Here is a 25,016-nt window from a genome sequence, read left to right on the forward strand (position 1 = left end):
AATCCATTCTGAATGAATGACTAAATGAATATTTGAGGCACTTCGAAAACGAGAGCTCTTTCGCTTGCATGTTTTTATATCTGCCAAGAGGAACTGGCAGATTATTTTGCAGCAGCGATATCTTTCAAATGTAAAGAGTTGCGCGCGTGTATGTGTATGTGTGTGTGTGTGTGACGGTTGCTCCGATGTCTCAAGCGGAACCAATTTTCGATGCTGGTATTCTCTCGGTCGTTTCCTCTTCTCTTAATGATAATGAATCCCTTGATCCCTCGCCGTCCAGCTCGTCCAGCTCGTTCAACTCGTTCAGTAACGATGTTGTCTTGTCGATGTCCTCACGAAAAATGAATGCGTTTCACCACCACCACCAATATCGCTTAAGTATGCTTTTTGTCCGTGACTGAATCGAAAGAAGGTGTGGTTTACGATGGAAATTTGGAAGGCAAACTAGAGGCGAATGAACTCTTTGAGTTTGAAACTTTCGGCGACTGAGCAATAATTGAAAATTATATGATTTTCGCGATGCGAAACATTTTCCATTGCGCGCGCGAACTGTATTCGATACGAAAATATTCTACTGATGGGGGAGAATAATCTTCAGATGCTTTCCTGCTAATTAGTTGCACTTGATTGAAAAATCACAAAACCAAATGTATTCGATCGCAGCAGTATTATGTGGATAGAAAACATTAAAATAAACTCTTCCGCTTGAACATAATTTTCAATTCCAAGGGAACTGGCAGATTATTTAGCAGTAACGATGACATCATTCCGGATTCTTCTCGAAGTCCACCACCAGTGGTTAATGCTAACTTGATAACCACCTGTTAATTGCACTTGATTGTAAAATCACAAAACCAACTGTATTTGGTTGCAGTTTTACATGGATAGGAAACATTAAAATAAACTTTTTCACGTGAATGTATTTTTCAATTCCCAGGGAAACTGGCAGATTATTTTTCAGCAACGATTGAATCTTTCCGGAATTTTCTCGATGCTGAATGGCATCCAAACGAAAAAAAAATCCGTGCGTGTATGTGTGTGTGTGGCGGCTGCTTCGATGTCTTCCCGGGGAACCGTTTATCGATGCTGATACTCTCTTGGTCACCTTCTCTTATTCTCCTCCTGCCTCCTGACTTTTCTGCCCTACCTCACAGTTCCAAACAATCTGCATGTCTTTCAGGTTAGGTCAGGCTAGGTAATGAATCGCTCGATCCCTTGATTCCTCGCCGAAAAAGAATAATTTTCAGAAGCTTTCCTGTTAATTGCGATCGATTGAAAAATCACAAAACCAAATGTATTTGGTTGCATTGTGATATGGATAGAAAACATTAAAATAAACTCTTTCTCATCAATGTATTTTTCAATTCCCAGGGGAACTGACAGAGTATTTTTCAGCAACGATTAGTTCTTTCCCGATTTTCCTCGATACTCGAAGCCCACCAGTGGTTAATGCTAACTCGATAACCACCTGTTAATAGCACTTAATTGAAAAATATTTGGTCACAGTGTTACATGGATAGAAAACATTAAAATGAACTCTTTCGCATGAATATATTTTTCAGTTTTCAGGGGAACTGGCAGATTATTTTTCAACAACGATTGAATCTTTCCGGAAATTTCTCGATGCTGAATGGCACCCAAACGAAAATAGTTCCGCGCGTGTATGTGTGTGTGTGTTGGCTGCTCGCATGTTTCAAGCGGAACCGTTTGTGGCATCACTCTCCTCCTCATGGATTCCCTTTCGGCCTAAGGTGCACAAACAGGCTCTTGGTGACACCGTTCATCCGCGCTTTCATGATAAACGAAGAGCTTCACCACAACAGCGACAACATGCTCCAATCGCTGTTCAATTAGAACTGAGTGGATTTCCGAGCGGCGCTCGCTTATATACCGATTGGTGATTTCAATAGCCTGTTTTGAAAGCAATTTTAAGACTATTGAAATAAGTTTTTGGATCAAAAAGTAACAGGTATATAACGCGTAGACATTTTATCTTCCGAATGAAGTGTTAATCATACCATTTCGTTCAACTGTTTAGGAGCTATTAACGCTCAAAATCTCGGTCTCCGGCGTAACGCTTTCGTTTTCGAAACATTGATTTTACACCCCGGTATAGAAATGAAAGACGTAGTCCTACGTCAATACCAACAGAGAATAAACTTTCTCCGTACAATTACTATCCAGAGGATCTTAAAATATTGTATCGAACAACTATTCTGTGATGGAGTATGGCAGAAACTGTTTTCAATCAACTGCCAAAACACACCTCGAGCTAATTAAGTATCTTTGTATCCGTATTGCGTTGAGGTGTATGCCCCTCAACTCACATCATGAGGCTTGAGGTTTTAGCAGGCATACTAGAAGATCGTATCAATCCCCTTTATTCTACGCGGCGAATGACGTGAGATTGCTTAAGTATTCCCGTAGGCGAATGGCGTGACTATAGCACGTCACTAGGTGAGAATCGAAGTCGTGTCCTCATTTGTTATCGATTCGAGCGTCAAATAGGAGCTAAAAAGTAGATTGGCTTCCAGAACAAAGTACTATGCTATACTATGCTCTAGGGATCATTGAAACACTGCCCATCGACCATTATTTTATTTTTTCAGACAGTCTCAGCTCAATAGAGGCAATTCGCTCAATGAAAGTTGATTAACGCTCATCTTATTTCCTAACAAGAATAAGACATCTATTAAGTGTTTTGGTCGAAAAATTATTCAAGATAACCTTAGCATGGGTTCCCTCTCATTGCTCGATTCCGGGGAATGAGAAAGCGGACTCGCTGTTGGTAGAACCTGAGAGAGAGGAGCCAGCTGAATGACAGATAGTTTGTTTTCTTCTTATTCTTTTTACGCATTCTCATCAAGAAAATTCCAAACTGACAATTTCAATCAAGCAAGTTGTTGTCATTCATTTATGAGAAAAGTGTTCAAACTTGACGTGAACCTTTGTTAGTGAGTACATTTGTGCGTTTTATCCCCGATTTGATTTTTGACATAGGACTGCGTCTAACAGGAATATATGGGGGGTAAAAATTTGAACACTGATCATGTAGGAAATAATAAAAAATGTACCAGGTCAGCCCACATCATGGCTTCTAGCGGCATCGGCCCATTCAAACATTTTTTACTTTTGATAATTTCGATATAGTTGTCCTAAAGAATTATTTCGATGATTTCTAAAGCAAAATCCAAAATTAGAAGAAACTGACTTTTATGATTTGTTTGTCGGTGGAGATCTTGTGTGAATTTATGGGTGTTTTGGGCCCATTTGTGACTTTTTCGCTCGACGAATCGATTTTTGCAATGTGGGCGATGATTGTCTATCTCCGATGCAATTTGAAAATGCAGCGTACACCCAGGTTTTTTTACGCGGATTTTCCAATTAACGCGTTTTTTTTACGCGGATTTTCCAATTAACGCGGTTTTTTTACGAGATACGTATCTCCCGCGTAAAAAAAACCAGTGTGTATGTGGAATACAAAAAATAAGAGCTAATCTTCCAATGAAAATAATCAACATTCATTTCTTTCAGGTGCATTTTGAGGGAATTTTGTTTGTGTCCGATGGAAATAATACTAGGTTGACTAAAAAGGATGCTGTGTCTGCATTTTTAACAGGCATTCGGATGAAGATGAGAATTATACTACCAGTCTCTCATCATTTTTGCCATGATATTCCTGATTTGATATCACTGATGGACCATTCATATGCAATATTCAAATTTGACATGCAGGTTTAATCAAGGCAATAGTATCACTGAAGATCCAATCGAATTGACCGATAGTGAAGGTGAACCAATAGTCTTGTCCAAAAGACTAAAAGGATCAGGATTCTTTCTCCCCTTTATGTGTGATATAATTTGTATACCATTTCCCATATACAACATATCTGTCGCTTCCAATCAGTCTGCATAAATGTTGCGCTCACTCTGCCCTCCCTCACAACACCCACTTCCCGTTTGTGACATTGATGAGTGAACATTTTTTGTGCGAGTGTCGAGCAGGAATGAATTGTCTTTCTCAAGATTCATTGTACTCCTAATAAGTGCTCGAAAGATGTAATCTTACGTTGATCGCACTTGATCGAAGAAATTACAAAAAGAATGTATTTGACCGCAGTATTTGATAAACTCTTTCTGAAAAGAACTGGATTTGATTTGCTGAAAACACTATCTTGTTTTCTCTCGTGTTGTGCGTTATGTGTGGCGATGGTAGGTTTTTTCGAAGCTGCTACTGATTTTTATGAGTTCGGCGTTTTCGGCTTGCTTGCAACGATTTTTGAGGATTTGTTTGACTTTTGCTTTCGGGCAGCCACACCAACAGTAGCAGCAGCTTTCTTCTTGCTGGTCGCCTTCTTCACAGCAGCAAGTTTGTTTTTTTTTTGCAGCAGTAACTGTTCCAAAATGATCTAACCGCTGTACAATTATAATTGAGTGGAGCTGGCACCTACTTATATACAGATTTTTGTGATTTCAATAGCTTGCTTTCAAAACAATTTTTGAGCTATTGAAACAAGTTTTTGCATCAATAAGTAACACACATATAACGCGTAGACATTTTATCTTTCGAATGAAGCGGTTATCATACCATTTCTTTCAACCGGCGAAAAGGGTTTATTGCTCAAAATCCTGTTTCTCCAATATAACACTCTCGTTCTCGAAGCTTTGAACTCACACCCCAGTATAGAAATGAAAGATGTAGTCCGACGTCAACATTATTTTCACATAAAACGTCTTGCAAAAAAATGTCATGTTGAAATTTTCTACATATTTCAATACTTCCCCTTGGTTCACCGTGACTGGTTCGCGCTGACATAAGGTGATCACAACCAAGGCGCTTGTATAAATGTATAACAGGTGAAGCAACATCATCACTTCAATAAGAAGGGGATTACGGTTTGTGGAGCGGGGGTTGTTTGTTTTGTTATTGCTAGGATACGCCATTTTTGCATTTTCACATGCGAGAGTAGTGGATGAACTGGATGAGAATGAAATTCTACAAAACCATCTCTTCTTTTTCACATAAATTTGCGAAAGCCGAACATAGTAGGCATCGTTCGAATAAGCGTCGCTGCAGTTTGTAGAGAGCCGCCGACAGCTGTTTGTAAACAATACCGACAGCAATTCCAATATGGCTGAAAGTGCATTTCATATGATTGTTTCACCTGGTATATATAGAGGCGCCTTGATCACAACAAACGCGAGCTGGCTCCTCTCTCTCAGGGTAGAACAACGAACGACCCACCTTGTGCATTTGAACATCTTGTGTATGCGCACGGTGGCATCATAGCAAAGCGAGAGCACACCATCAGCCTTCTGCTGTGTGCTTGAACAATCATGTTCATTCAAAAGTTAGAACGCGCAGTGAACACATCTAATTAATAAAACTTTTATTCATCCGTTTAATTATTTAAACTTGGCCTTTTTCATTCCACTGGAACCTCAGTCCAACACTCGCTAGCTAAGGTGGGCGCTTCAGAAGGCACACTTTTTGAAAGGCAAATTGCTTATAACGATTTTTTTCACATTCCTCGTCAGGACACACTCGTTAGTTGGCAGCGCATGTGGAGTGAAGATGAGTTCGGTCGTTGGTTACACACGATTATCCCTAAGGTTTCGACGAGTGCTTGGTTTAAGGGATTGAATGTAGGTCGTGATTTCATTCGCGTGGAATCTCGGCTCATGTCCAATCACTACAACCTAAACACGCATCTCTATCGCATTGGGCTCGCAGCAAACAATCTTTGTGATTGTGGCGATGGCTACCACTACATCGAGCATGTTGTCTGGTCGTGTATCCGGTTCCATGCTGCTCGCTCTCAGCTCTCTAGAGCACTGAGAGCACAAGGCAGACAATCGGATATCCCCGTCCGGGATATCTTAGGTAGCCGTGATCCTGATCTTCTGCTTCATCTATACCTGTTCCTCAGAAATGCCGATGTCAAGAAAATGATCGTTTTCGCACACTTCCCATCAAGTAATATCAACCAAACTCTAATCGATTACTCACAAGATATTAAATTTTCATCTGCTGTTGCACTATATAGTGAAAAACGTCGGAAAACTCGAGCTAGTGCTCTGAAAGTTAAATTTTAAATGGTTTTGTTTGTATTGGTGAAAGAATCGTTAATTTTTTCGACACTGATGCCAGACAACAGCTATAAAAACCACTCAATAAAATGTTACTCCTGAGTCATAGCGTTACATGTCATGAAAATCAATAGAATAAAATTGTGTTGATATATACAATAGTATTTTTACGTTTAATGGGTAGATAATGTAAGTTTTAGCAACAACATTGGTTAAGCAAATTGTATTGCATAGCACGGAACACTGCCACAGCTGCCTATGCTTTCAAAAACAGTAAACGGAAAAGTATTACATTCAATCAAAATGCCTCCGCCAACGAAGAGAAGGGTTAAGGCTCTCCAACGTGAATATATAAAAACAATACAATCAACGAAGGAAAATATCAAGGAATTATCAACATCGAGTTACTATGCGGAAGAACTTGTTAATACCAAAAGAGCCCAAATTCGCATGTGTTATAAATTTGCTCATGTTACGATCGCGTATAGTCAGAATTTTACTTCATATGTAAATGCACCTTCTATATATATTTATATTTGCAATTGTTCATCGGAACATATCGTTCATACATTTTACTTTAGTATTGCATTGTTATTTTTTTTCAAATGTATTCAAAGACCCGTGTCAATGAAGCGCCACACAGTCTGATAAGTGAATTGATCTATTTACGTGTGCTTTGCTCTTCTCTCACAAACACTATTATCCCATTTTTACACGTGGATTTACCTATACTACTACAATGGCTAGCTTCCACCTTCACCTTAACATGAAATGGCACTTTTCCTTTTCCAGTGTCTCACCATTATCTGTTTAGGTTAACCGACCAGACGTCCCGCGTTATGTGGGACAGTCCCGCACTTCAACAAAGTGTCCCGCCCAAGATTCCGTCCCGTCCCGGGAAATTTTTCTTCAAAGAAATTTCCTCTGACTTGCACTGTGGTCACGCGTATTCTAGAGCTTGCCACTCAGAATGCATTCAAGGCGTGTTATTTGGCATAGAAATCTCAACTAAGTACTAATGAAAATGACGCAAGTAATGCTACGTTGAGACGGCGGAGTTCCTCTAGGAACGTTAGTGCCATATAAGAAGAAGAAGAAAGATGACTGTTTTGAATATAAAAAAAACGAAAAGGGTCTTCACATATTGAATGAAAATGAGTAATTCAAAACAACTACTTTATTGGAAGTACATATATATATATATATATATATATATATATATATATATATATATATATATATATATATATATATATATATATATATATATATATATATATATATATATATATATATATATATATATATATATATATATATATATATACAGTCGAATTTCACTCGTTGCACTAAGCTCTTAGCCCAATTTGTGAACGACTTTCACTCGTTGAGGCTGACAGTTCAGTCGAAAATCGATCGAGGGTCACACCGATTGTTTGTTGTTATGGGAAACGCAGAAAAGTTTTCACACCACTGACGTTTATTTCATTCGTGGTTGAGTTTCGTTCTAGGTTGGATTAATTGGTAAGTTCTTAATGAAGTTTGATATTAAAATTAGCGTAGATTTAATATACGTTCATTTCGATCGCCAGGCTCAAAATGGATGGTTTGCAAGGATCCAGTACGAACGTTAACCGGAAACGGAGGAGCAATTTCCTGACGCTGGTGGAGAAGGTTCGCATAATTGAAGATTTTGAAGCAGGATGTGGTACGCATGACTTTCTTGGGAAGAAGTACGGCGTAGGATCTTCTACGGTCACGAGAATAATCCAAAAGAAAGAAGCAATTCGTGAGGCGGTGGACAAGTTCAAGGAATATGGTGTAAATAATCGAAAAACATTGAAAGAGCAGACGTTCCCTTTGCTGGAAGAAGCTCTTTACATCTGGATTTTACAGCAGCGGCAGTCCAACATTTTGTTGACAGTGGATATTCTTAAAGCAAAGTCGGAGCTGCTGTTTAAGATGTTCCAGGACCGGGGGCTCTATGCGGTGCACGGTTTTTCTGCTTCGGATGGCTGGATGCATCGTTTTAAGCAGCGGTTTGGATTGCGCGTGAAAGCCGTAACAGGAGAAAAGGCATCGGTAAACGTTGAAGCGTACCTAAATTTCAAGAAGGTTCTACAGAAGAAGATTCAGGAAATGCAGCTATCACTATCCCAAGTCTTTAATGCAGATGAATCTGCCTTGTTCATCAAGCTCCTAGCCACACGCTCTGTCGTTACCTGTGATGAGACCGTGGCAAGCGGACGGAAGCAAAACAAGACAAGGTATACGTTTATGCCTTGCTCCAACATAGATGGTTCCCTAAAGCTTCCGTTGTATTTCATTTGCACTGCTGCAAAACCACGAGGAATCAATATCAAAGAACTTCCCGTTTCATATAATCATTCCAAAAAGGCTTGGATGACCAGACTGTTGTTCCGTCAATGGTTCCACGAAGAGTTTGTCCCCGCTGTTCGAAAATTTTCGGCCGAGAGAGGATTGGAGCCAAAGGCATTGCTGGTTCTTGATAATTGCACCAGTCATTATGACGTTGACGAATCTCTACAGAGTGACGATGGACTAATTCAAGTGATCTACCTCCCACCAAATGTAACTGCTGAATGCCAGCCGATGGACCAATCGGTCATCAATGCAATCAAGCGAAAGTATAAAAGAAAACTGATGCTCGCATTAATTCTGGAAAACGAACACTTAAGGTAAATTTCCAAATATTAAACATTAAATTTTTGTAATTAATTCCAAATATAAACACAAAACTATGCGCACGATAGTTTTTCGTCTGTGCTTTTTCAAAATTTAAATTCAAATTCTAATTGAGGTTTTATTTATGTACTTTCCTCTTTAGTTTCGAAGAACGATTGAAGAAGATTAATCTTCAACAGTGTATTTCGTGGTTGGCAACCTCTTGGGAGGAGATATCTGACAAAACTATACGTAATTCGTGGAAGAAATTGATCGATGGTTTGCCGGAGGATGCTGTTAATGTAGACTCGAAAGCGGCCGATGATGACTTCAAAGCGCTTGTGTCCAGGATTGACAGTTTGGCAGGAACAAAAACATCTGAGCAAGATATTGATCTGTGGATCAAAGATCAGGTGTATGATGGTGATCATAATCCAGATTGGGTAACCAGTGAAGTGTTCTCTGATGACGAGATTTTGTCATCAGTTCTCAAGAAAGATCAACCTGAAATGCAAGAAGAATGGTTGGTAGACACAGAAGATGGAAGTAATTCGTTTGATAGCCCAACGAGTGAAATTCAACTGTATATATATATATATATATATATATATATATATATATATATATATATATATATATATATATATATACAGTAATTTACATTTAATGCGACATGTCGAGGCACCACTCAGTGTCGCATTAGAGGAGATTGTGACCTGTAATTGGACATTCACGCTGACAGTGGTCAGTGTCGACGTCTGGTGGCGACTTTCAATTCGGGCTCCGAACTAGATAGTATAATCTCTATTAGATTAGAAGGCACGAATGCAGTTTTAAAATGTTAAAATTTGAATGAAAATTACTACATTATGTTATTTAATTACTTGAAACACGTATTTTTTACTCTTATTTAACCGTTTGTCCATACATTTCTGATATTTTGACTGAAACTTTTCATTAAAATTGAAATTGTCTTCAAACACAATTTTCGTATGAGATATTTTCACCACCTGTAAAAAGAAGTGTATTTTTTTTAAATAGAATGCTAATTCGATACGGATATGTTAACTTTTATTCATAATTGTAATTTTGAATATGTGTTTATTCCGCCTGAAAATTATTTACTATCTTCGACGCTCCCGAAATCGTGGAACAAAGCTCAGTGCCGTCAACGCGAATATCAACAAACACAGCACAAACGAAAAACAGAATGTGAAAAACAAGTTAGAACCAGAAAAGAAAAACAGCAAAATGGACTCAATTTTCGTAGACATTGGTGAAGGATACATGCAAGGAGAATATTTAGATGAACATTTAGAAGATCTACTACCGGCCAACATTCATTCGAGCTGTTCTATTGCTTTAGAACAAATCACCGTCAGCGAAGCTAACAGCAAGCCTGATCAAAATGACCGTCCAGTGAAATACAAGTGACGAAAGCATAATGTCCTCACCATCAAAGATAAGAACATAGTCTGTGAAAGCCTTGCCTACAAAGTCATTGGTTAGTTCTAGCGAAAAAACTGCACCCGGACGCAAGTCGTTGAAGGAGAGACTGACAATTACACCTTGCAGCAATGCAAGTGGTAGCCACAAATTACCATTACAAGTGCTTGGCCGCGCATCAAATCCTAGGTGCTTTAAAACGCAAGGCGTGCCTGATGGGATACACTATTTTTCAAATAAGAAAGCGTGGCAAACTAGTGCGACGTTTACTGATTGGTCATACTCTGTTTTCGTTCCTGAGATCAAACGGAAGGCAGCTGCACAGAATAGACCGACTAATGCGCTTCTAATTCTAGATAATTGCACCGCACATTGCAGTAAAGATAAGTTTCAAGTGGATGACGCAGAAATTCAGGTGATCTTCCTTCCTCCAAATGTGACAAGCTTTCTTCAGCCTATGGTTCAAAGAATCATCAATGCTTTTAAGGGTAATAATGTCATTACATTTTCGAGTCCAAGTTAGTGAATATTATTTTTGACGTAGGACTACGTCTAACCGGAAGATATAGGGGGTGAAATGGAAATCTAGGCACTGAACAAGTAGGAAAAAATGCAAGATTTGGAACGCTTATAACTCGAGCATTTCTCAATAGATCGCAAAGGTTTTTGCATCAATTGATAGGAAATATATCTACGCATCTATCATAACGAATAACATTTCATTTTTCTTGAGATAAATAATTGAATAATTGTGAAATATCAAGCATTGTCCAAATACACTATGTGCCCATTTTTGATTGGTCCATTTTGTGCTCCTCAAATCGTTCCGACCAAAACGAGCAACCAGAGCAGCAGCGAAATAGAATGAAGCACGATTGGAAAGGAAAAAGAAAAAAATGAACGAAACATCGCAGTCTCACACATGCGTAATTCTCGAGCCAGCCAGTCAGCTTAAAAATCCCCGCTCCGCTGCCGTAACGATCATTCTCATCCGAACCGTACACCACATCGTTTCGCATCACCTCACATCAACAAACCAACACAAGCAGCCATGGTTGGATATGGCAAAGGAGGAAAAGTGAAGGGAAAGGCAAAATCCCGCTCGAACCTTGATCTGGAGTTCCCGCTCGTGTTGATCTGGAGTTCCCCGCAAGGGTAGCTGATCGAGCGCGTTAGTACCTGTGTACCAGTCCACCTAGCCGGCGTTATATAGTTTCGGCCGCCGGAGTGATCGAGTTAGCTGGCAAAGCTGCTCGCGACGATAAGAAAACCTGCATTCGGAACAGAACACATTCGGTTCGGCGGACATCAAGACAACAGGCAGTTGCAGCGAATGGCGAGTGGCAAACGCAATCGCAAAACGGCAGCAGGTAGCAGAAGAAAAAAGTTTGTTCTTTATACAAACTGCTTTGGCGGCAAATCCAGAACAACGCGGCATCGAGGGCGTTCGAAATGGTTTTTTTCAAAACCACGAGTACTAAGTTTTCTAAATTGGAACCATTCCATAAAACAAGGCGCTTTTCAGGGCCATTAAACCTTCCAAAAAAGAGTTTAGGAAATAAAGTTCAATGCTTTCTAAAACATTATCCAAAATAATAATAAAACACAAATTGATGTTTTCATAATTTGTTTGCCAGGATTTGATGAGTATGTGAATTTGGCAGTTGTTCTGAGCTTATTGATAGTTGGGGACTTTCCTGATTATTCAATTTTCACCAATTCTTAAATTGTTTCCAGATTTAAAGTACAGTAATCTGCAATTAGTTCGACATTTAGCTAATTGGACGGACATGTAATGTGACTTATTTAGTTGGACATTTTTGTAAACATAGAGATCCAAATTATGACCCCACATTGAAAGTCGACACTGTACCACTGTCATCGCAAATGTTCAATTACAGGTTAAAATTACCTCCAATCCGGCACTGAGTGGTGGTAATGCGACGTGCCATTGAATGTAATTTACTGTAAAATATGTCACAAGCTGGATGGGAAGAAATTTTCCAACTGTGAAAGCTGTGGCGAGTGACAACAAATCGCTAAACAGGAAGGTTTAGCCGAACAAGATGGGAATATCGAGTGATAACAAAAACACAACACCAAAGTTTCTTTTCAGAACCATCAACATATTCATAAAGAGTAAACAGTAAACAAATCCATTTTTCAGGTAGATAGGTAGGTATTCACGTAGGTGAAGAAAATAAAACAATATATTTAAAATATATATTTAACAAAAGCTGTCCCCTTTGTATAGTCCTACGTCACTCCGGTTATGTCCCCGACATTACCCACCCGTCTTTTATTTTTTAGTTATCTATAAATCGAATTTTCTGCGCCGTGTTCTGTTAGAAACTGACAGCGATCGCCCAGTTACAGAAGTTATCAAATCATTTAGCCTTTATGATGCTATTCAACTAGCGACTGATGCGTGGGCCACTGTAACTCCAGAAACGATTGCTAACTGTTGGCGCAATCTCTTAAGTCAAGATCAAAACTATAACTCCTTCAAGGATTTCACAATTTCTTCACCAACAAGTGACCCCCGCGTGTTGCTTTCTAAAGTAGTGCAACTCGTTGATCCAAACTACGAACTGACCGAAGAAGAAGTTCAAGAGTGGCTAAGCAACTCAGACAACATAGATGTAGCGCAAATATATACCGACGAGCAATTGGCCAAGCCTCTGGTGGTGACTTTTTCGAGGCCGACCATGAAGAGCAAGATTGCGATGCTAACGAAAGTGCTGAGGGTGATCTTAGTACTTCGGTTATATGTACTCTTGGAGCAGTCAATCCGAAAAACGCAATTATTATAAGTAGGCTATCAGCATCATGGATGTACTCAAAAATGTTCTTATTGCTGTTGGTGATGACCGTAAATTAGTGGAAGCCGAAAAATGAAAAAAAGAAAATGAAAATGAAATTATTCGACTTCTTGACGAATAACAATAGTGAATTTTAATTAAGTATATGGCATGATAACAAAAATACAAAATGATTGATTGTAACACCATAAATTGTTTTGATTGGAAAAATGGTTGAAAATACTCCTAAAAATTTATCGTGTTGTAAAAACTCGCACAATGGTATATTCGTGTTGACGGCATTGATTCTTCACTTTTAGTTTATCGAACTGTTCCTGATAATCGGGCTGCTCTCGGATTAGTATTGCGACTGTGCCTCATTTCACACCCACTGCTGCTCCCAAGTCTTCCGACTCGGCGTATAGCAATATGGGATATTGCGTTTCTCACAAACAGATGGCAAGTGACACATGATTTCCACTTTTCTGCAGCGAAAATGACAATCCTGTAAAAATTGAGATGCGAATTAGAGACTTCCGATTAGATATTTGACTTTATTCAACTTTTTTATAAATTGCAACCTCCATTTCAACGCACTTGAACATCCTTTAATCCATATCGTAAATAAGATTTGTGTTTTGATGCTGCAATTAATTAATATAGATAAGAACATGCGGAAATAACATTAAAATATCCATCTAAACCTTTTTTGATAAGTTTATGAATGTTCTTGGTTAATTTCCTCGGCGCCATGGGCTGAGTGATTGCATTCGTATTTTTAAGTTTCACATCATATTCTTCCTTAACGATAGTTGTGTCGATTTCGGCATCTGGTTTCTCTACCTTTATATTTCCTATTATTATCTCGAAATCAGGGGATAGTTTAGTTGACCAACGCCTTGCAATACCGCAATGCTATTTCTTGCTTCTCGATTCCGTAAACTGTCGACCGTGGAAGGCCCGTTTCGTCAGCCACTTGTAGAACACTCTCACCACGATTTATCAAAATGTTATTCTGAGTCCATTTTGATGTTTTTCTTCTCTGGTTCTAACTTGTTTTTCACATTCTGTTTTTCGTTTGTGCTGTGTTTGTTGATATTCGCGTTGACGGCACTGAGCTTCGTTTCATGATTTTGGGAGCGTCCAAGATAGTAATTAATTTTCAGGCGGAATGAACACGTTTTCAAAATTAAAATTATGAATAAAAATTAACTTATTCGTATCAAATTAGTATTCTATTTAAATGAAATACACTTTTTTTCATGGGGTAAAAAACCTCATACGAAAATCGTGTTTGAGAACAATTTTATATTATATATAATGAAAGGCTTCAGTCAAAATATCAGAAGTGTATAGACAATCGATTAAATAAGAATCAAAAATACGTGTTTCAAGTAATTAATTAACATGGTGTACAAATTTTCATTCAAATTTTATTATTTCAAAACTGGCTTCGTGCCTTCTAATCTGATATAGATTACACTATCGAGTTTTGTCCCAAATTGAAAGTCGCCACCAGACGTCGACACTAACCACTGTCAGTGCGGATTCACCTCTGTCCAATTAGATGTAAACATGTCCAATTAAACGTGTCGCATTACAGGTATGTCCAATTAAAAAACAGGAAGTGCGTTATATCTATGGTATAACCACAAGGGTGACGTAGGACTATCGTTGATTTAAAGATCATTTGTTTGAAGTTGAATCAAAATCCATTCTGAATGAATGAATAAATGAATATTTGGGGGACTTCGAAAACGAGAGCGTTACGTTGGAGGCACAAGGTTTTATGCATCCAATATAGGATACGAAAAACCTTGTTCTGAAGAATAATCTTCAGAAGCTTTCCTGCTAACTGCACTTGATTGACAAATCACAAAACCAAATGTATTATATGGATATTTTATGGATAGAAAACATTAAAATAAACTCTTTCGCTTGAATGTAATTTTCAATTCCAAGGGGAACTGGCAGATTATTTTCCAGCAACGATTAGATATTTCCACATTTTCCTCGATACTGGAAGCCCACCAGTGGTTAATACCAACTCGATAACCACCTGTTAATAGCACTTGATTGAAAAATATTTGGTCTCAGTGTTACATGGATAGAAAACATTAAAATAAACTCTTTCACATGAAGGTTTTTTTTAAATTCCCAGAGGAACTGGCAGATTATTTTCCAGCAATGATTAAATCTTTCCGGAACTTTCTGGATGCTGGATGGCATCCAAACGGAAAGAATTCTGCGCGTGTATGTGTCCAGAATATCGCTTAAGTATGCTTTTTGTGTGTGATTGAATCGAGAGAAGGTGTGGTTTACGATGGCAATTTGGAAGGCAAACTAGAGGAGAACTCTCTGAGCTCGAAACTTTCGGCGACTGAGCAATAATCGATTGCGTGCGCATACAATATTGGATACGGAAATATCCTACTGATGGGGAAGAATAATCCTCAGAAGCTTTCCTGCTAATTACACTTGGTTGAAAAATTACAAAATCAAATGAGTTTGATCGCTGTGTTACATGGTTAGAAAACATTAAAATAAACTCTTTCACATGAATGTATTTTTAAATTCCCAGAGGAACTGGCAGATTATTTTCCAGAAATGATTAGATCTTTCCGGAACTTTCTCGATGCTGAATGGCATCCAAACGGAAAGAATTCCGCGCGTGTATGTGTGTGTGTAGCGATGTCTTCCCGGGGAACCGTTTGTGGCATCACTCTCCTCCTGATGGATTCCCTTCTGGCCTAGGGTGCACAAACAGGCTCTTGGTGACACCGTTCATCCGCGCTTTCATGATAAACGAAGAGCTTCACCACAACAGCGACAACATGCTCCAATCGCTGTTCAATTTGAACTGAGTGGATTTCCGAGCGGCGCTCGCTTTTATACCGATTGGTGATTTCAATAGCCTGTTTTGAAAGCAATTTTGAGACTATTGAAACAAGTTTTCGGATCAGAAAGTATCAAGTATAGAACGCGTAGACATTTTATCTTTTGAATGAAGTGTTTATCATACCATTTCGTTCAGTTGTTCAGGAGCTATTAACGCTCAAAATCTCGGTCTCCGGCGTAACGCTTTCGGTTTCGAAACTTTGATTTTACACCCCGGTATGAAATGAAAGACGTAGTCCTACGTCAAAAATGTCGCATTAAATGTAAATTACTGTATATATATACAGTAATATATATACAGTCGCCACCAGACGTCGACACTAACCACTGTCAGTGCGGATTCACCTCTGTCCAATTAGATGTAAACATGTCCAATTAAACGTGTCGCATTACAGGTATGTCCAATTAAAAAAACAGGAAGTGGGTTATATCTATGGTATAACCGCAAGGGTGACGTAGGACTATCGTTGATTTAGAGATCATTTGTTCGAAGTTGAATCTAAATCCATTCTGAATGAATGAATAAATGAATATTTGGGGGACTTCGAAATCGAGAGCGTTACGTTGGAGGCACAAGGTTTCATGCATCCAATATAGGATACGAAAAACCTTGTTCTGAAGAATAATCTTCAGAAGCTAACCTGCTAACTGTACTTGATTGACAAATCACAAACCCAAATGTTATATATGGATATTTTATGGATAGAAAACATTAAAATAAACCCTTTCGCTTGAATGTAATTTTCAATTCCAAGGGGAACTGGCAGATTATTTTCCAGCAACGATTAGATATTTCCACATTTTCCTCGATACTGGAAGCCCACCAGTGGTTAATGCCAACTCGATAACCACCTGTTAATAGCACTTGATTGAAACATATTTGGTCACAGTGTTACATGGATAGAAAACATTCAATTAAATTCTTTCACATGAATATATTTTGAAAATTCCCAAAGGAACTGGCAGATTATTTTCAGTAACGATTAGTTATTTCCACATTTTCCTTGATACTGGAAGCCCACCAGTGGTTAATGCCAACTCGATAACCACCTGTTAATAGCACTTGATTGAAATATATTTGGTCACAGTGTTACATGGATAGAAAACATTCAATTAAACTCTTTCACATGAATATATTTTGAAAATTCCCAAAGGAACTGGCAGACTATTTTCAGTAACGATTAGATATTTCCACATTTTCCTCGATACTGGAAGCCCACCAGTGGTTAATACTAACTCGATAACCACATTTTAATAGTATTTGATTGAAAAATATTTGGTCACAGTGTTACATGGATAGAAAACATTCAAATAAACTCTTTCACATGAATATATTTTGAAAATTCCCAAAGGAACTGGCAGATTATTTTCCAGCAATTATTAGATCTTTCCGGAACTTTCTCGATGCTGAATGGCATCCTAACGGAAAGAGTTCTGCGTGTGTATGTGTCGATCCTTCGCCGTCCACCTCCTCCAGAACGTTAGGCAACGATGTTGTCTTGTCGATGTCCTCACGAAAAATGAATGTGTCTCACCACCAGAATATCGCTTAAGTATGCTTTTTGTGTGTGATTGAATCGAGAGAAGGTGTGGTTTACGATGGCAATTTGGAAGGCAAACTAGAGGGGAATGAACTCTCTGAGCTCGGAACTTTCGGCGACTGAGCAATAATCGATTGCGGGCGCATACAATATTGGATACGGAAATATCCTACTGATGGGGAAGAATAATCTTCTGAAGCTATCCTGTTAATTGCGATTGATTGAAAAACCACAAAACCAAATGTATTTGATCACAGTGTTACATGGAAAGAAAACATTCAAATAAACTCTTTAACATGAATATATTTTGAAAATTCCCAAAGGAACTGGCAGATTATTTTCAGTAACGATTAGATATTTCCACATTTTCCTCGATACTGGAAGCTCACCAGTGGTTAATGCCAACTCGATAACCACCTGTTAATAGCACTTGATTGAAACATATTTGGTCACAGTGTTACATGGATAGAAAACATTCAATTAAATTCTTTCACATGAATATATTTTGAAAATTCCCAAAGGAACTGGCAGATTATTTTCAGTAACGATTAGTTATTTCCACATTTTCCTTGATACTGGAAGCCCACCAGTGGTTAATGCCAACTCGATAACCACCTGTTAATAGCACTTGATTGAAATATATTTGGTCACAGTGTTACATGGATAGAAAACATTCAATTAAACTCTTTCACATGAATATATTTTGAAAATTCCCAAAGGAACTGGCAGACTATTTTCAGTAACGATTAGATATTTCCACATTTTCCTCGATACTGGAAGCCCACCAGTGGTTAATACTAACTCAATAACCACCTTTTAATAGTACTTGATTGAAAAATATTTGGTCACAGTGTTACATGGATAGAAAACATTTAAATAAACTCTTTCACATGAATATATTTTGAAAATTCCCAAAGGAACTGGCAGATTATTTTCCAGCAATGATTAGATCTTTCCGGAACTTTCTCGATGCTGAATGGCATCCTAACGGAAAGAGTTCTGCGCGTGTATGTGTCGATCCTTCGCCGTCCACCTCCTCCAGCACGTTAGGCAACGATGTTGTCTTGTCGATGTCCTCACGAAAAATGAATGTGTCTCACCACCAGAATATCGCTTAAGTATGCTTTTTGTGTGTGATTGAATCGAGAGAAGGTGTGGTTTACGATGGCAATTTGGAAGGCAAACTAGAGGGGAATGAACTCTCTGAGCTCGGAACTTTCGGCGACTGAGCAATAATCGATTGCGGGCGCATACAATGTTGGATACGGAAATATCCTACTGATGGGGAAGAATAATCTTCTGAAGCTATCCTGTTAATTGCGATTGATTGAAAAACCACAAAACCAAATGTATTTGATCACAGTGTTACATGGAAAGAAAACATTCAAATAAACTCTTTAACATGAATATATTTTGAAAATTCCCAAAGGAACTGGCAGATTATTTTCAGTAACGATTAGATATTTCCACATTTTCGTCGATACTGGAAGCCCACCAGTGGTTAATGCCAACTCGATAACCACCTGTTAATAGCACTTGATTGAAACATATTTGGTCACAGTGTTACATGGATAGAAAACATTCAATTAAACTCTTTCACATGAATATATTTTGAAAATTCCCAAAGGAACTGGCAGATTATTTTCAGTAACGATTAGTTATTTCCACATTTTCCTCGATACTGGAAGCCCACCAGTGGTTAATACCAACTCGATAACCACCTGTTAATAGCACTTGATTGAAACATATTTGGTCACAGTGTTACATGGATAGAAAACATTCAATTAAACTCTTTCACATGAATATATTTTGAAAATTCCCAGAGGAACTGGCAGATTATTTTCAGTAACGATTAGTTATTTCCACATTTTCCTCGATACTGGAAGCCCACCAGTGGTTAATGCCAACTCGATAACCACCTGTTAATAGCACTTGATTGAAACATATTTGGTCACAGTGTAACATGGATAGAAAACATTCAATTAAACTCTTTCACATGAATATATTTTGAAAATTCCCAAAGGAATTGGCAGATTATTTTCAGTAACGATTAGATATTTCCACATTTTCCTCGATACTGGAAGCCCACCAGTGGTTAATGCCAACTCGATAAACACCTGTTAATAGCCGCGCGTGTATGTGTGTGTAGCGATGTCTTCCCAGGGAATCGTTTGTGGCATCACTCTCCTCCTGATAGATTCCCTTCTGGCCTAGGGTGCACAAACAGGCTCTTGGTGACACCGTTCATCCGCGCTTTCATGATAAATAAAGAGCTTCACCGCAACAGCGACAACATGCTCCAATCGCTGTTCAATTAGAAGTAAGTGGATTTCCGAGCGCCGCTCGCTTATATACCGATTGGTGATTTCAATAGCCTGTTTTGAAAGCAATTTTAAGACTATTGAAACAAGTTTTTGGATCAAAAAGTAACAAGTATATAACGCGTAGACATTTTATCTTTCGAATGAAGTGTTTATCATACCATTTCGTTCAGTTGTTTAGGAGCTATTAACGCTCAAAATCTCGGTCTTCGGCGTAACGCTTTCGTTTTCGAAACTTTGATTTTACACCCCGGTATAGAAATGAAAGACGTAGTCCTACGTCAAAATGTCGCATTAAATGTAAATTACTGTATATATATATATACAGTAATTTACATTTAATGCGACATTTTTTATATATACAGTAATTTACATTTAATGCGACATTTTTTTAATTGGACATACCTGTAATGCGACACGTTTAATTGGACATGTTTACATCTAATTGGACAGAGGTGAATCCGCACTGACAGTGGTTAGTGTCGACGTCTGGTGGCGACTTTCAATTTGGGACAAAACTCGATAGTGTAATCTATATCAGATTAGAAGGCACGAAGCCAGTTTTGAAATAATAAAATTTGAATGAAAATTTGTACACCATGTTAATTAATTACTTGAAACACGTATTTTTGATTCTTATTTAATCGATTGTCTATACACTTCTGATATTTTGACTGAAGCCTTTCATTATATATAATATAAAATTGTTCTCAAACACGATTTTCGTATGAGGTTTTTTTACCCCATGTAAAAAAGTGTATTTCATTTAAATAGAATACTAATTTGATACGAATAAGTTAATTTTTATTCATAATTTTAATTTTGAAAACGTGTTCATTCCGCCTGAAAATTAATTACTATCTTGGACGCTCCCAAAATCATGAAACGAAGCTCAGTGCCGTCAACGCGAATATCAACAAACACAGCACAAACGAAAAACAGAATGTGAAAAACAAGTTAGAACCAGAGAAGAAAAACATCAAAATGGACTCAGAATAACATTTTGATAAATCGTGGTGAGAGTGTTCTACAAGTGGCTGACGAAACGGGCCTTCCACGGTCGACAGTTTACGGAATCGAGAAGCAAGAAATAGCATTGCGGTATTGCAAGGCGTTGGTCAACTAAACTATCCCCTGATTTCGAGATAATAATAGGAAATATAAAGGTAGAGAAACCAGATGCCGAAATCGACACAACTATCGTTAAGGAAGAATATGATGTGAAACTTAAAAATACGAATGCAATCACTCAGCCCATGGCGCCGAAGAAATTAACCAAGAACATTCATAAACTTATCAAAAAAGGTTTAGATGGATATTTTAATGTTATTTCCGCATGTTCTTATCTATATTAATTAATTGCAGCATCAAAACACAAATCTTATTTACGATATGGATTAAAGGATGTTCAAGTGCGTCCGCGGAATAATGAAACAGGGAAAGCAATGTGTATATTGTGTGTTGAAATGGAGGTTGCAATTTATAAAAAAAGTTGCATAAAGTCAAATATCTTATCGGAAGTCTCTAATTCGCATCTCAATTTTTACAGGATTGTCATTTTCGCTGCAGAAAAGTGGAAATCATGTGTCACTTGCCATCTGTTTGTGAGAAACGCAATATCCCATATTGCTATACGCCGAGTCGGAAGACTTGGGAGCAGCAGTGGGTGTGAAATGAGGCACAGTCGCAATACTAATCCGAGAGCAGCCCGATTATCAGGAAAGGTTCGATAAACTAAAAGTGAAGAATCAATGCCGTCAACACGAATATACCATTGTGCGAGTTTTTACAACACGATAAATTTTTAGGAGTATTTTCAACCATTTTTCCAATCAATTTATGGTGTTACAATCAATCATTTTGTATTTTTGTTATCATGCCATATACAGTAATTTACATTTAATGCGACATGTCGAGGCACCACTCAGTGTCGCATTAGAGGAGATTGTGACCTGTAATTGGACATTCACGCTGACAGTGGTCAGTGTCGACGTCTGGTGGCGACTTTCAATTCGGGCTCCGAACTAGATAGTATAATCTCTATTAGATTAGAAGGCACGAATGCAGTTTTAAAATGTTAAAATTTGAATGAAAATTTCTACATTATGTTATTTAATTACTTGAAACACGTATTTTTTACTCTTATTTAACCGTTTATCCATACATTTCTGATATTTTGACTGAAACTTTTCATTAAAATTGAAATTGTCTTCAAACACAATTTTCGTATGAGATATTTTCACCACCTGTAAAAACAGGGTATTTTATTTAAATAGAATGCTAATTCGATACGGATATGTTAACTTTTATTCATAATTGTAATTTTGAATACGTGTTCATTCCGCCTGAAAATTATTTACTATCTTCGACGCTCCCGAAATCGTGGAACAAAGCTCAGTGCCGTCAACGCGAATATCAACAAACACAGCACAAACGAAAAACAGAATGTGAAAAACAAGTTAGAACCAGAAAAGAAAAACAGCAAAATGGACTCAATTTTCGTAGACATTGGTGAAGGATACATGCAAGGAGAATATTTAGATGAACATTTAGAAGATCTACTACCGGCCAACATTCATTCGAGCTGTTCTATTGCTTTAGAACAAATCACCGTCAGCGAAGCTAACAGCAAGCCTGATCAAAATGACCGTCCAGTGAAATACAAGTGACGAAAGCATAATGTCCTCACCATCAAAGATAAGAACATAGTCTGTGAAAGCCTTGCCTACAAAGTCATTGGTTAGTTCTAGCGAAAAAACTGCACCCGGACGCAAGTCGTTGAAGGAGAGACTGACAATTACACCTTGCAGCAATGCAAGTGGTAGCCACAAATTACCATTACAAGTGCTTGGCCGCGCATCAAATCCTAGGTGCTTTAAAACGCAAGGCGTGCCTGATGGGATACACTATTTTTCAAATAAGAAAGCGTGGCAAACTAGTGCGACGTTTACTGATTGGTCCTACTCCGTTTTCGTTCCTGAGATCAAACGGAAGGCAGCTGCACAGAATAGACCGACTAATGCGCTTCTAATTCTAGATAATTGCACCGCACATTGCAGTAAAGATAAGTTTCAAGTGGATGACGCAGAAATTCAGGTGATCTTCCTTCCTCCAAATGTGACAAGCTTTCTTCAGCCTATGGTTCAAAGAATCATCAATGCTTTTAAGGGTAATAATGTCATTACATTTTCGAGTCCAAGTTAGTGAATATTATTTTTATTTTTTAGTTATCTATAAATCGAATTTTCTGCGCCGTGTTCTGTTAGAAACTGACAGCGATCGCCCAGTTACAGAAGTTATCAAATCATTTAGCCTTTATGATGCTATTCAACTAGCGACTGATGCGTGGGCCACTGTAACTCCAGAAACGATTGCTAACTGTTGGCGCAATCTCTTAAGTCAAGATCAAAACTATAACTCGTTCAAGGATTTCACAATTTCTTCACCAACAAGTGACCCCCGCGTGTTGCTTTCTAAAGTAGTGCAACTCGTTGATCCAAACTACGAACTGACCGAAGAAGAAGTTCAAGAGTGGCTAAGCAACTCAGACAACATAGATGTAGCGCAAATATATACCGACGAGCAATTGGCCAAGCCTCTGGTGGTGACTTTTTCGAGGCCGACCATGAAGAGCAAGATTGCGATGCTAACGAAAGTGCTGAGGGTGATCTTAGTACTTCGGTTATATGTACTCTTGGAGCAGTCAATCCGAAAAACGCAATGATTATAAGTAGGCTATCAGCATCATGGATGTACTCAAAAATGTTCTTATTGCTGTTGGTGATGACCGTAAATTAGTGGAAGCCGAAAAATGAAAAAACGAATATGAAAATGAAATTATTCGACTTCTTGACGAATAACAATAGTGAATTTTAATTAAGTATATGGCATGATAACAAAAATACAAAATGATTGATTGTAACACCATAAATTGTTTTGATTGGAAAAATGGTTGAAAATACTCCTAAAAATTTATCGTGTTGTAAAAACTCGCACAATGGTATATTCGTGTTGACGGCATTGATTCTTCACTTTTAGTTTATCGAACCTTTCCTGATAATCGGGCTGCTCTCGGATTAGTATTGCGACTGTGCCTCATTTCACACCCACTGCTGCTCCCAAGTCTTCCGACTCGGCGTATAGCAATATGGGATATTGCGTTTCTCACAAACAGATGGCAAGTGACACATGATTTCCACTTTTCTGCAGCGAAAATGACAATCCTGTAAAAATTGAGATGCGAATTAGAGACTTCCGATAAGATATTTGACTTTATGCAACTTTTTTATAAATTGCAACCTCCATTTCAACACACAATATACACATTGCTTTCCCTGTTTCATTATTCCGCGGACGCACTTGAACATCCTTTAATCCATATCGTAAATAAGATTTGTGTTTTGATGCTGCAATTAATTAATATAGATAAGAACATGCGGAAATAACATTAAAATATCCATCTAAACCTTTTTTGATAAGTTTATGAATGTTCTTGGTTAATTTCTTCGGCGCCATGGGCTGAGTGATTGCATTCGTATTTTTAAGTTTCACATCATATTCTTCCTTAACGATAGTTGTGTCGATTTCGGCATCTGGTTTCTCTACCTTTATATTTCCTATTATTATCTCGAAATCAGGGGATAGTTTAGTTGACCAACGCCTTGCAATACCGCAATGCTATTTCTTGCTTCTCGATTCCGTAAACTGTCGACCGTGGAAGGCCCGTTTCGTCAGCCACTTGTAGAACACTCTCACCACGATTTATCAAAATGTTATTCTGAGTCCATTTTGATGTTTTTCTTCTCTGGTTCTAACTTGTTTTTCACATTCTGTTTTTCGTTTGTGCTGTGTTTGTTGATATTCGCGTTGACGGCACTGAGCTTCGTTTCATGATTTTGGGAGCGTCCAAGATAGTAATTAATTTTCAGGCGGAATGAACACGTTTTCAAAATTAAAATTATGAATAAAAATTAACTTATTCGTATCAAATTAGTATTCTATTTAAATGAAATACACTTTTTTACATGGGGTAAAAAAACCTCATACGAAAATCGTGTTTGAGAACAATTTTATATTATATATAATGAAAGGCTTCAGTCAAAATATCAGAAGTGTATAGACAATCGATTAAATAAGAATCAAAAATACGTGTTTCAAGTAATTAATTAACATGGTGTACAAATTTTCATTCAAATTTTATTATTTCAAAACTGGCTTCGTGCCTTCTAATCTGA

General features: G+C 37.9%; 1 protein-coding gene and 3 long non-coding RNA genes across 4 annotated transcripts; 2 read left to right on the forward strand and 2 right to left on the reverse strand.

The window, feature by feature from the left end:
- The first annotated feature begins 7,689 nt into the window (after positions 1 to 7,689).
- On the forward strand, positions 7,690 to 13,034 carry LOC129761390 (tigger transposable element-derived protein 2-like). The gene is made up of 3 exons (XM_055759111.1): positions 7,690 to 8,789; positions 8,939 to 9,321; positions 12,640 to 13,034. The coding sequence occupies exons 1-3, from the start codon at positions 7,690 to 7,692 to the stop codon at positions 13,032 to 13,034; spliced, it is 1,878 nt and encodes a 625-aa protein (XP_055615086.1).
- A 141-nt stretch (positions 13,035 to 13,175) lies between these two features.
- LOC129762849 (uncharacterized) lies at positions 13,176 to 14,275 on the reverse strand. Its single transcript, XR_008740725.1, has 3 exons — positions 13,727 to 14,275; positions 13,586 to 13,666; positions 13,176 to 13,527 (listed from the first exon to the last, which is right to left on the reverse strand). It is a non-coding gene; the product is annotated as an uncharacterized LOC129762849 (long non-coding RNA).
- A 6,265-nt stretch (positions 14,276 to 20,540) lies between these two features.
- On the forward strand, positions 20,541 to 21,583 carry LOC129762491 (uncharacterized). Its single transcript, XR_008740640.1, has 3 exons — positions 20,541 to 21,087; positions 21,148 to 21,254; positions 21,332 to 21,583. It is a non-coding gene; the product is annotated as an uncharacterized LOC129762491 (long non-coding RNA).
- A 539-nt stretch (positions 21,584 to 22,122) lies between these two features.
- LOC129780575 (uncharacterized) lies at positions 22,123 to 24,793 on the reverse strand. Its single transcript, XR_008743963.1, has 3 exons — positions 24,249 to 24,793; positions 24,064 to 24,188; positions 22,123 to 24,005 (listed from the first exon to the last, which is right to left on the reverse strand). It is a non-coding gene; the product is annotated as an uncharacterized LOC129780575 (long non-coding RNA).
- Between the last annotated feature and the right edge of the window lie 223 nt (positions 24,794 to 25,016).

This window comes from Toxorhynchites rutilus, chromosome 1 (genome assembly GCF_029784135.1).
Source record: "Toxorhynchites rutilus septentrionalis strain SRP chromosome 1, ASM2978413v1, whole genome shotgun sequence".
Classification (NCBI taxonomy): domain Eukaryota; kingdom Metazoa; phylum Arthropoda; class Insecta; order Diptera; family Culicidae; genus Toxorhynchites; species Toxorhynchites rutilus.

Coding starts and splice junctions, on each gene's coding strand:
- LOC129761390 (XM_055759111.1), top strand. CDS start 7,690: ATGGATGGTTTGCAAGGATCCAGTACGAACGTTAACCGGAAACGGAGG. Junction 8,790..8,938: donor CTGGAAAACGAACACTTAAG/GTAAATTTCCAA, acceptor TTTCCTCTTTAG/TTTCGAAGAACGATTGAAGA. Junction 9,322..12,639: donor GGTAGACACAGAAGATGGAA/GTAATTCGTTTG, acceptor CTATTCAACTAG/CGACTGATGCGTGGGCCACT.